Source organism: Temnothorax longispinosus, chromosome 3, assembly GCF_030848805.1.
Source record: "Temnothorax longispinosus isolate EJ_2023e chromosome 3, Tlon_JGU_v1, whole genome shotgun sequence".
Classification (NCBI taxonomy): Eukaryota; Metazoa; Arthropoda; class Insecta; order Hymenoptera; family Formicidae; genus Temnothorax; species Temnothorax longispinosus.
Genome location: NC_092360.1, coordinates 91,132 through 103,116, shown reverse-complemented (window position 1 = coordinate 103,116; position 11,985 = coordinate 91,132). Strand labels below are relative to the sequence as shown.

At 29.1% G+C, this 11,985-nt stretch overlaps 1 protein-coding gene across 1 annotated transcript; it reads right to left on the bottom strand.

The window, feature by feature from the left end:
- Positions 1–3,809: 3,809 nt before the first annotated feature.
- On the bottom strand, positions 3,810–11,080 carry LOC139810664 (uncharacterized). The gene is made up of 5 exons (XM_071774419.1): positions 10,935–11,080; positions 8,044–8,155; positions 6,448–6,500; positions 4,735–4,840; positions 3,810–4,625 (listed from the first exon to the last, which is right to left on the bottom strand). The coding sequence occupies exons 1-5, from the start codon at positions 10,968–10,970 to the stop codon at positions 4,162–4,164; spliced, it is 771 nt and encodes a 256-aa protein (XP_071630520.1). The 5' UTR covers positions 10,971–11,080; the 3' UTR covers positions 3,810–4,161.
- Positions 11,081–11,985: the final 905 nt, after the last annotated feature.

Below are 11,985 nucleotides of genomic sequence, written 5' to 3'. Positions count from 1 at the left end.
TCATCCACTACCTTACTGTTTCCTCCTTTGGACCAACAGTTTAACGTCTCTTCCGAAAGACGGAGCCCAGTTTTCTCCGCATCTTGCACGGAGGGGCGCGGTTTTTTTCGGAAAAAAACTTTTCCATGATTCATGGCTCTAGTGGACTCGAACCTGGTTCCTCAGATTACGAGTCTGGCGCTCTACCACTAGACCACACCGCCGCCCTTTATTTATAATGTTATTTATTATTAATATATAATATTGAAAAAACTGCCTAGTTGTTGGAGTCAGAGAAGTAGTAGTGTACATACAGTTTGTGTAGATTTTTTGACAAGTTTCCTGCGTAGAGCTAACTTTTCTTTATATACGGTAGCATTAAACTGAGTTTAATGCTGAGTTTTGAGTCCGTTGCAAAATCAATGTGATGAGTTTCTTTTGTCCTCTCAATTCTTTAACTTTTTTTTATTTAGGGCCTTTACTTTATCCTCGGCAGCGTTTGAAATAGAAAATACTCAATAATTTAAGACAAACTCATACCTATATTTAACTTGACGTGTATTTTTAAAATAAAAATTTGGTGACGATTCTTGAATCGCAGGATCAAGTAGTTGCTCGTAGGTCACTTTTTTACAGTAGCGAGTAAGAGCCCGAACATTTATTCCAAATTCTAACGCTGTTTTTACGAAAAGATTCTCGCTCAATTTTTATTCTTATAATCGCTCTAAATATAATTTTATTAGATATGTCTACCTTATCCGTCTTAAAAAAAATTTTTCTTTTGTAGTTACGCACCATTATCTATCTATAAAAGAACAATTCGTCAATAAAGTGTGGACACATTGCCTCATCAAAAATAGAACAGATAGCCCTGACCACGTTTTTCAGTCTTTAACATGTTGCCAATTTTAGATAATGCAAAATTAAGATTTGACGCTCCTCACACCTGATAACTATATATTAATTGATAATATTATGAATTGCTTACTTTAATTTGAGTTAAACTACTGTCGCACAGCAAATTTTTCGACCGTCGAAAAATGTGAATAATTTGTTTTTGCTTTTCTTTTAACTTAGCGTCTGCGAGAGGCATCGCAAGAAAACAAACAACATTTAAATATCTTACGTAGGGCATTTTTCAACTACTTGTTACAATGTTAGAGACATCTGTCTCTTAAAACTTGAGATAGCAGTACTGTAAACACATAGCCCCCGTAGACAGATAGCCCCGGTCTCCCCTATATAATTTCTTATAAAAGTAATAATTTTTTTAGATAAATACCTAGGGGCCTTCTTGATGCTCCTAATAATATATACAATAATAAAAGCAGACTTTCGGGAATATCTCCATTATAGAAATATTTATTTAAAGCCAAATAAAATAAAATAATCATTATTGTTCCAATAATTGGATAAGCTTGTCCAAAATATCTAGAAATTCAAAATGATCAAACTATTTCAGTTATTGTCAGTAGATAGTAAGTAGAAAGTACTTTATAATTTTTTTGTAAATTGTTTATTGTAAATGTTTATTGTAAATTTTTGTTTTTTTTTTTTAGAAAGATATACATTAATTAGGTAACTTACTTCTTGGGCATTTCGATTTTTATTATTATGAGATGGTTAGCGTTAGCCTTTATGTTAATCTTTCCATAGAGAAAAAAGCGTATCAACGCATTAGGTAAATAAGGCATATAAAGAATTAATAACGATAACGATCCAATTGTGATTAAATTACAAATTAGAATATAACGTAATATGTTTACATCCATTATTTGATTTGTTGAAATTAGCTGAATACGCGAGTGTGATTGTCCTATACAAAATTTTAGTTTATTTTGAAAAGGTATTTTTGTTAGTACCCATATTGTATTGTTGTTTCACCGTCACTGTTTCATATTTTTACAAACAATTTAGATTACCATCACAATGTAACATTTTATTTAAAAAATTTAAAAAAATATATTTTTTCAATAAGTAATAAGATTATAATTTAAAATTGTATAAAATTATAGAAAATGTATTGTCTATAAAGATTTATATATGTTTCTTATAATATCGAACATGTAAAGTAATATATTTGTACATAAGAAATGGTTTAAAAAGTTGCAAAACTTTGTGATTACTGTTAGTCTCTTAACGATATTATCAATAGTATATTATATAATATACATATATATATATAACTTATATGCATATAACTTATATGCCCTACGTACGTATATAAGTTTAGATATCAACGTTTTTAACTAACTAACTTCGGCGCTCTTCAAGGCACAACTGACAAGTTAAAATAAGGAAAAAACATCACTACATATACGGTTTAAATATTGCGCAAAAAAAACGACAAAATTTAAATTTATAATTATCAGGGAAAAAATATCCAGTCATGTTTTAAAATAAAGTTGTTACATTATTCATTAAACTAATTAAACTTTTTGATACGGAGCGACCAGGACGCGAATAAGTGGCCAAAGGCTGCATCTGTCGATATACCCGATTCGGCCGAGAAAGCTAAGCACTCGACGTTCAACGCCTTCAATTATTATATGTATGTAATAAAACTCAATAACAAAAACATTGAAAAATTTATCAACAGAAACATTTCAAGTCAACATTTCAAGTTGCTCGGCCGCAGCGAGCAATATAATGGACATCAGTGACTATAATCAGTGTCCATACCGAAAAGACATTAAACACATGCAAAAAGATGGCAAAGAAATTGAAAAAAATAATCGATGATCAAATAATTGAATACAAAGATTAAGACTGCATTCCGATATTTACTGTCAGCAACTGTCAATACTGAAAATCTATATAGCATACGTAACGCAAAATATAGATTTTCAGTACTTGCAGTGAATATCGGAACGCATCCAATAAGTTAAGAGAGAGGGTCCCGTTTGCCTACATTCCCAATTGCTAATAGCTTTGTTTGCCGACATTCCCGATTGCTTACAAGCATTATTGCGCACATGTAATAATTAAAAATACGAACGTGCGTTTGCGCACATAGTTTTATTACGCACACACGACTTTATCGCACACATGCAGATTGCATACAAGACATTATATTATTGCGCACATCTGCAGATATCGAAATTATTAAGTAAGTCATGGCCATTGTCTAATTTTTTTCCTTTTTTTGTAATATGTGGCAATTGAGAACTATTATAACTGTTGAGATTATTTCTATGCTTCTTGTCACACATGAATATTTCTCAGACAAACGCTTCGCGAAAACAGACAAGAATAATAATTCTGTACACTTTAATCTTATATTACATTATAGAGACGTACATCATATATTTTTATTAATATATTTATTTTCGCGAATACTATCTTTTGCAATATTATTTAAAAATCTAGAGACGGTAGTGTCTCGCCAAGTACACGCGCAACGAGACTGCACCTTTTTCATTTTTTGTTGTTTGCTTATACATATATTATAAATTAATTTTTTTGTTATTTTATATATAAATATATTTCTTTTTATAATTCTTTTTAATTAGGGCAAATTTTTAATTTTTGCTTCAAGAACGCTCTAAACTTCAACTACACCATAATTTCAATATTACACGATACGTACAATTGCAAGATACATGTGAGGTAAAAATATAAAATATAAAGAGAGAGCATAGAAAGACTTTATATATTTTAATATATTCAAAGTAATTTACTTATAATTAGATTGGTTAGTGTTCATAAAAAGTTTAACTTGAACAGATTCTATTTATTTTACCAATAACTAATTAAGAATAATGTTATCTACTTATTGTTAACATCAAAAGTAAGATTTCAGAAAAATGCTCTGAAAAAAGTAGACACTATTATATGCATGATAATTTATTGTTAGAACAATACATTGGTTCTAATTTAGCTGATAACTATATAGAATTACTAAGTACTACGTTTACGCGAGCGTTACTTCTGTAGTAACTTACGATAATTCACTCGTTTACGCGGAGTAAATTATCGTAAGGTACTACAAAATCCCGTTTACACGAAGGAAAATCCTGTTTACGCGAAGGAATTATCGTAAGTTACTACAGAAGTAACGCTCGCGTAAATGTAGTATAAGAAATAGATAATTATTTTATACATAGAGAATATTGCGGTAAAATAAAAATGATCAATATAGTTGCACCGATGCTTTTGACAAATATTTCTTTATGCGTTTTCTCAATCATTTGTTCCTTTATTCGTTCCTTCATTCGTTCCTTCATACGTTCCTTCATTCGATCCTTCATTCGTTCCTTTATTTGTTCCTGCATTCCTTCCTTTATTCGTTCCTTCATTCGATCCTTCATTCGTTCCTTTATCCGCTTCTTCATTCGTCCCTTCATTCGTTCCATCATTCGTTCCTCCATTCGTTCCTTCATTCGTTCCTTTGTTCGTTCCTTTATTCGTTCCTTCATCCGTCCCTTCATTCGTTCCTCCATTCATTCCTTTATTCGTTCCTCCATTCGTTCCTTCATTCGTTCCTTCATTCGTTCCTTCATTCCTTCCATTATTCGTTCCTTCATTCGTTCCTTTATTCGTTCCTTCATTCGATCCTTCATTCAAATCCACTAAACCGCTCTTTAAGTAACATTTTACTACACCTAGGCTTTTTTGAACGTTAGATGCTGAGTCTAATAGATTCGCTATAATTAAAAAGAAAACAGAAAATTATTTTATTTTGATTCAAAATTTTATATAATTTTAAGATCTTTTATTACAAATAAACTTTATTCTTAAAAATATGTTGATTACCTTTTTCTACGCACTTAGAAGCGATCGTCTTGCAATAATCCACATTAATGGTACTCTCGCAATATGGAAAAATGTTTTCTTTTATAAACACATCATTTTCATCAATCTATAAACAACAATCTCGTCATTTAGTGTTAAACAATAAAATTTAGAACTAAAAATTTAAACCACAAATTAACTTTAATAATTACTTAAATCTTAAATTATATGTAATCTCATTTATTGTAATTTAATTTCAATTTCTTCTATCAATTAAAACACACATTCATATGTACTATTTCACCTGTTTAATCTACAAATTAATTGTCTTATTTATGAATTAAAGGAAGATGTTAATAAAAAAAGGCGGATTTTCGCCCAAAAAGGTGTAAGTAAAAGGAATAATGTTTTTTTGTAGATTTTGATCTCCTGAATACGATAAAGCTATTAAAAAGTTCGTGGCGCTTGGGGAATACCTTGAAAATTAAGCATAAACATGGTGTATTTACAGAAATTCGGATGATGTATGCTACGTTATATCGCATAAAAGATGAATTTATGTTTATAAAAATGAAAAAATATGTCAAATGTGTCTAATATTGTAGGATACGTATGTTGTAAACGTATATTTAGTACAAAGAGTGATAATACGTTATATCGCAAGTGCTTGCTGCGACTCGATTCGACTGATTGCCGATGATCAGTTATAGTCTTATCACTCTTTGTACTGTACTAAATATACGTTTACAACATACGTATTTTACGATATTGAATACATTTTACATATTTTTTCATTTTTATAAACATAATTCATCTTTTATGCGATATAACGTAGCATATATCATCCGAATTTTTACATTTATACTCAATTTTCAAGGTGTTCCCCAAGCGCCACAAATTTTTTAATAGCTTTATCGTATTTAAGAAATCAACATCTATCAATAACACTATTCTTTTTACTTACACCCTTTTAAGCGAAAATCGGCCCTTTTTTAACATCCTCCTTTCTTCTTTAAATAAAATCTATAATTAAAGAATGCTACTAAACTACTAGCGATAATTAAACCCGAATCTAGATTTTATAAAAAAATATATATATATATATATATATATATATATATATATATATATATTATATATATATATTTATTTATTTATTGTAGTGAAAACAATATATATAAAAACTCTTAAAGATTAAAAAGGAAAAGTAAGCTATGAGAGTCAAACGCTTTTAGTTGTGTGTGAGTTGATGCTATGTATAATTAATACAAACTATAAATCGTACGTTCGGCTCTACTTTGAGCTATCCTCAACGACTCGGAGATTTAACCGTCCGTGTGTACTTATATATGTTTTTTCGGTACCTTCCCAGTGCATACGCCTGTCTGCATTGTAGTTGACGATTTTGTATAGTAATTTTGATAAACGTCGTTTATTTAATATTTTCTGACAGGCTTGCAAGTTTTACAGTTAATTAGCAGATATAATTTCGGATGAAGTAGATCCACATATGCACACGGAGGGTTAATTTATCTATCATCTCTACTTTCCTTCTTATTCTTTAATTTTAATATTAAGAGAGTCTTTAGCTAATTAATCATTTATACAAGTTTTTAATAAAAATAAGTAAAATTGAGCTAAATAAATAGTTTAATTGTTCTATTCGTATGCACGTGTGTGTGTGTCTGTGTTTTAATTTCTACATATAATTTCTATTTTTATATAAATACTTACTACTCCGCGCTTTACTAATGCACAATACCACGCATTGATTTCTAATAAATCATCTGCAACAAAAATTACAAATTTGTTAATAGAATTTTAAATGTATACGGTCATATAACTAAATTCATAAATTACACTTATTGTTAAAGAAATTTCAGTATAACTCGTTTAAATTAATGTTGACCCCTTTAAAGTGGATTTAAAGTTTTTTTTAATCATTTTATACAATTATTTTAATGATATTTCTATTTTAAAAAATGCGGTTTTTTTTAGAACTCTTCAATTAAAATATCACTCGGAGAGAATATTGTTCAGAGAAATTTCTTTCAATTCTCTCTGTTGTTTTTTTTTTTTATAAATTTTTATAAATAACTCGGTTTTTTTAATTTTTTTGTTATATCCTATATCAAATTTTTAAAATAAAAAATTTTATATTTTAATACATATTCTCTACTCCTTCAAAATACTATTTACAGTTAATAGAAAGATAAGAGATTAATTACTTTCTTGTTTTCACTAACAAATAAATAGATTTGCTTTGATTTTATTTAACATGGACATATTATAATAGTTAATGTTAAAAAATTCACCGGTTTATATTCTAATAAGTAATTCTTATATTGAATTTTAATAAAATTAAAAGTAAATGTTTGAAACCACTACGCCATCAAGAAACGCTACTTTTTTTGTAATAATCAATAAAACAATACAAAAAGATATATACACAAGTTTTTAAGAAAGAAAAAAGGAGATAAAATAAAAAATAGGTCCCATTTAAAAAAAAAACAAAGATTACCTTCGAATCTCAAAGACACCTCTACCTAGGTAAGATTTGTGTCCATCATAAGATGTCCTCTCGAAATGGACAGTAAGTTCTAACAATTTTTTGAATAACAAATAGTTTGGGAGATAACTGCGTGGATTAATTAAAATGGCCTACCCTGTATATAATGTTGTATATTATAAGATTATCACCTAAAATAATCTAGAATTCTTTATTTGTATCCGTTAGTTAATCTTGTATTAACTGATAAATTTTAAATGAATGCTTAAGCGAAGGAGGAGTTCTGCCTCTCCCTTTGCACACCCTTTTCCACCAAAAAAAACTAACCAAAAAACTTACAACCAATAGTAAACTGTAAAATAAATGAATAACAAACAAAGCGTTAATTGTTATTATTCATTTGAGGATTACAATTTACCGATCGATGTAGAATTGCAAGCAAATTATGGAAAGCAAATACTTTCTATAATTGTATTCTTACAAAAATCTTAAACCGCCCTTAAAAAACTTGTGTATATGCCATGTCTTTTTATAATTTGTTTTGTTGATTACTACAAAGAAACCGTGGTTCTTGATGGAGTATTTCCAAACATTCACGAAATTAAATAAATATGTGGTGTGCTGAAATTTAATTTCTATAAATATTAAGAATTTTTAAAATGTATGTTGCAGCTAATGACTACATTAATTAATAAAATTTGAATCTAGAGTACGTTTCGTTAATTTTTTTCTTGAACTTTTATCTGTCAAATGCAACCAATTTTCTGTAGTAATATTTAACATTTAATATTTAATATTTAACCTCAATATTTAATACTCACTCGGTTTAGATCCATAATCTGGCGATGTTTTTACATACGATGTTCTACATTCATCCAAATCTTGAAATATACCTTTTATTCCTTTATAATCAACTGCGTAACCGACTACCGTCTGATATTCAAAAGAAAAACTGATTATTTTCATGTATATAAACATTTCACATATATAATATTTAATATTTAAATATAAGTATGAATTAAATAACATTTATATTTAGTAATACATTATTATATAGGGTCACACAAAAGTACTCGGAATTTTTTTAAAAACATTAAGTAGTTACAAATCAAGGTAAAACTTAAGATTAAGGGCGACCTCACCGATTTCAATGATCTTGATATATGTTGTCAAGGTCATGATCCTGAGTGATCTTCAGAAGGTTTTAGCCGTCGCTCGTTATTCGTTAAAAAGTTATTAACAAAAAAAGTTTGAAAAATATAGCTGTTATTTTGAGTATTGGAAGGCATAAACGACTAATATGTATGTGGAAATAATATATGTATATATGAACAAAGGAAAGTCATTTACTATAAAGCAGCGAATTGTTGCTTTCGGTTAAAGCAGTGAAAATTTTTATCATCCCTTATACTAGATACCGTTTTTTGAAATAATGGCAACATTATATTCCCTTACTGACAGTACTGTAAGAATCAATTCTTCGGGATGTCAGGATAATAGATTACAGTTTAGATAATAGAATACAGTTTATTTAAGTTTCGTTACACACGATTTGATACGGTATGCACCGCAGCGCGCAACCGGAGACGGTCCACCTCTACCGTTCGCGGCTCACGATCGTCTGCCCGCGTATTACAATCGGAGCAACGAGCTCCGTGTTCGGCTCTGATCACGCGTGTCCGGCGTGATGTCTCCTCCCGACATTTCCTCAAGTCTGCCAGCTACGGTGCCAACGTGACTAACTTAACGGGTTTCTTACAGTACATCTGACTAGAAACCATATGAATATACGTTATTGTTTAGGTACATATATTTGATTGAGCTTATATAATTTAACGTATTATTAATTATTTCTATAAGTACTTTTATAAGTTTATTTTTATCATCACATATTCCCAAAAACTCGTAAAGCTTCATTTTAAGTCGTATCAGTCTGGCAACAACGATTGACAAAAGATGACTATGAGCGCAAACACGCCAAATAGACCGAATACTACAGAATGTAAATAACCGAGATCAGAAGCTAGTAACTTGCTCGTAATCTTGGTTATTTACATTCTGTGATTTATTATTATATTATTTATCCTACAATATATGTGCCCAATATATGTAAACAATAACGTTTATACAATACAATCATACAATTACAATCATACAATTATGGTTAAAGCAGAGAATATTTTGTATTCATGCTTTCTAACATGTACAATTGTATATATATACTTTTCTATACCAATTATTCTCTGCTTTAACAAAAAGACTGTTTAATATAACGATTCACTGCTTTAAATGAGTTTCCTTTGTTCATACATGTATTATTTCCACATACATATTAGTCGTTTATGCCTTCCAATACTCAAAATAACTGCTATATTTTTTAAATTTTTTTTGTCAATAACTTTTTAACGAATAACGAGCGACGGCTAAAACCTTCTGAAGGTCATTTGGGGTCATGACCTTGACAACATATATCAAGGTCATTGAAATCGGTGAGGTCGCCCTTAATCTTAAGTTTTACATAAATCAGTATATAGAATAGGATGGGGAAACTGGAACCAGTTAAGAAAAAAATATATTATAATCACCAAATATTTAGTTGAACTTTTAGTAATTAAATTCGAAAAACATTATGCTTCAATTTGGTATAACATAAGTATTTAAATTCTAATAAAATTAACCAAAAAAATAAACATTTTTAAAAAATTATAATAAATTCCTATTACCCCAGGCAACGGGCAATAAAAACCACCTTATGAGTAATGAGATCCATTGCCTATGCGGAACATTTAAGAGTGAGTAACAATAAAGTACTTATTTATAGAAACAGTAATTAAATAGATAAAAAATAGTTCGTTAACCTAGGACAAGATCGATCATTAAATTTAAGTTCTTTTTATTATTTCATAATTAATTTTTACGAATTCAAAAGTCGCAAATAAAATTGTTTACCTTTTTACAAGGTAAACAATGCTAAGCAGTATTTTGTTTAAAATTTGTATATTCGAAGTAATTAGAGCCAGTCTAATTACACCATTGGAGTTAGTCCGAATTATCCCATTAGTCTAGTTTCTTTTCAGAGATTTAAAAGAAAAACTATTGAAAAGATTTTTTAATTTTAAATGTTTTGTCAGCAAAAAGTAAACAATCACAATAATAATAAAAAAAAATGAATTTAATTAATAAAAAATAAAATCACTTTTTGCTTAAGAAAAAATCGATTCGATAAAAATTATAACGGAGCGACCGGAAACGACGTGCACTTTCCTAGGCAAACAAAACAAACTTGATAAAATGTTCGAATGGCGGAAGGAGCGGTGTTCCATAAGAGTTATACTCACACGCCGGTTCGGATTTATAACACGCGATAGTCAATTTATTGTAAGATGATTCTTATTACCCTGTGGTTTCTATTTCCTACAAATTAAATATCTACACTTTAAACAAAACATACAACTTTATTAAAACATTAATAATAAAATTAAGCAAAAAAAATTACAAACAATTTTGAGCATTTATTGTAATTTTAAAGTTCTGTTTAAAAATGCTTAATTCGTATACCGATTTATACCCGCTAAATGTTTTTAAAAAAATTTCAGGAACTTTTGTGTCACCCTGTATTTTTTCAGACTATTTTAATTTTACTTTTAATACTGTATATATTTAAAACTTAAAAATGTACTTTAAAAAACATAAATCTCTGCTTTGTACTTACGACTAGCAGACACGTAGCAAGCAAAATAGTCTTCATTCTGCTCTATTCTTTACAATACTATATTCTCCTATATTCTTCTCACAAAAAATATTTGTAGAAGTTGCGACAGATTTTCTCTATATATATACCTCGGCAACGTATTTATTCTGAAAATAAATTGAATAATGTTTAGCCGTCATTAATTTTGTTTATTTTCACTACTATTATCAGAGACGGTGACAGACTTATAACTAATTGGTGCCGGAAACCCACCTTTTCGGGACGATATATTAATTATCTATTCAGTCATCCACATAGATAAAAAGTTAACACCATAATTAATCTCGTTGACCACACTGTTCTACTTGCTGATACATGGTTTCATGAATCTAATATCAATATTGGTTAAAGACATTCTGCTGAATAATTGTTTTCATTTAGTTTACTTAATAAACATATCAATAATAGGTTAAAAGAACTTAGTAACCGGAGCAACACGCACCCCATAATAATGCCACCGATGATTTCCACGATATTAAAAAATACATTAAAATCTTTTATGTCAAGGGCCACAGCGAGAAAATTTGTCGTATTTTGCATTAATTTCGACGTCCTTTACACTGTTCCTAAAAAATTCTATTTTGCTTGATAATGTTAGGAAGACTGAAATTGCACATAAGATCAACTGCAATGATTTCAATCCCTCTTACATAGAACAAACCAAGAGACACTTAGAGACACGTATTAATGAACATCGGTCAGATATTAAGAAACATAAGAATTGTAAGTAGACACCGTCTGGCTCATTGGTCTGAGCCAGAAATGTTACATAGTGAGAAACATTATTACAGAAAAAGAGAGATAGCAGAGATGTTTTTTATTAAAAGACACGGCGACACGATAAATATACAAAAAAATACGGAAAATTTGAATGCGTTATATGATTCAGTGATAGCTGCTATATAACGTCTGTCTTTATTTATTTCATATGTCTTTATTCATTTCACATTTTATTTGAGATATCAATCTATTTCTAATTCTATTATATTTTTCAGTTTTTTCTACCCCTATT

Coding starts and splice junctions, on each gene's coding strand:
- LOC139810664 (XM_071774419.1), bottom strand. CDS start 10,970: ATGAAGACTATTTTGCTTGCTACGTGTCTGCTAGTC. Junction 4,841..6,447: donor CATTAGTAAAGCGCGGAGTA/GTAAGTATTTAT, acceptor TGTTGTTTATAG/ATTGATGAAAATGATGTGTT. Junction 4,626..4,734: donor TTCTAAGTGCGTAGAAAAAG/GTAATCAACATA, acceptor TTTTAATTATAG/CGAATCTATTAGACTCAGCA.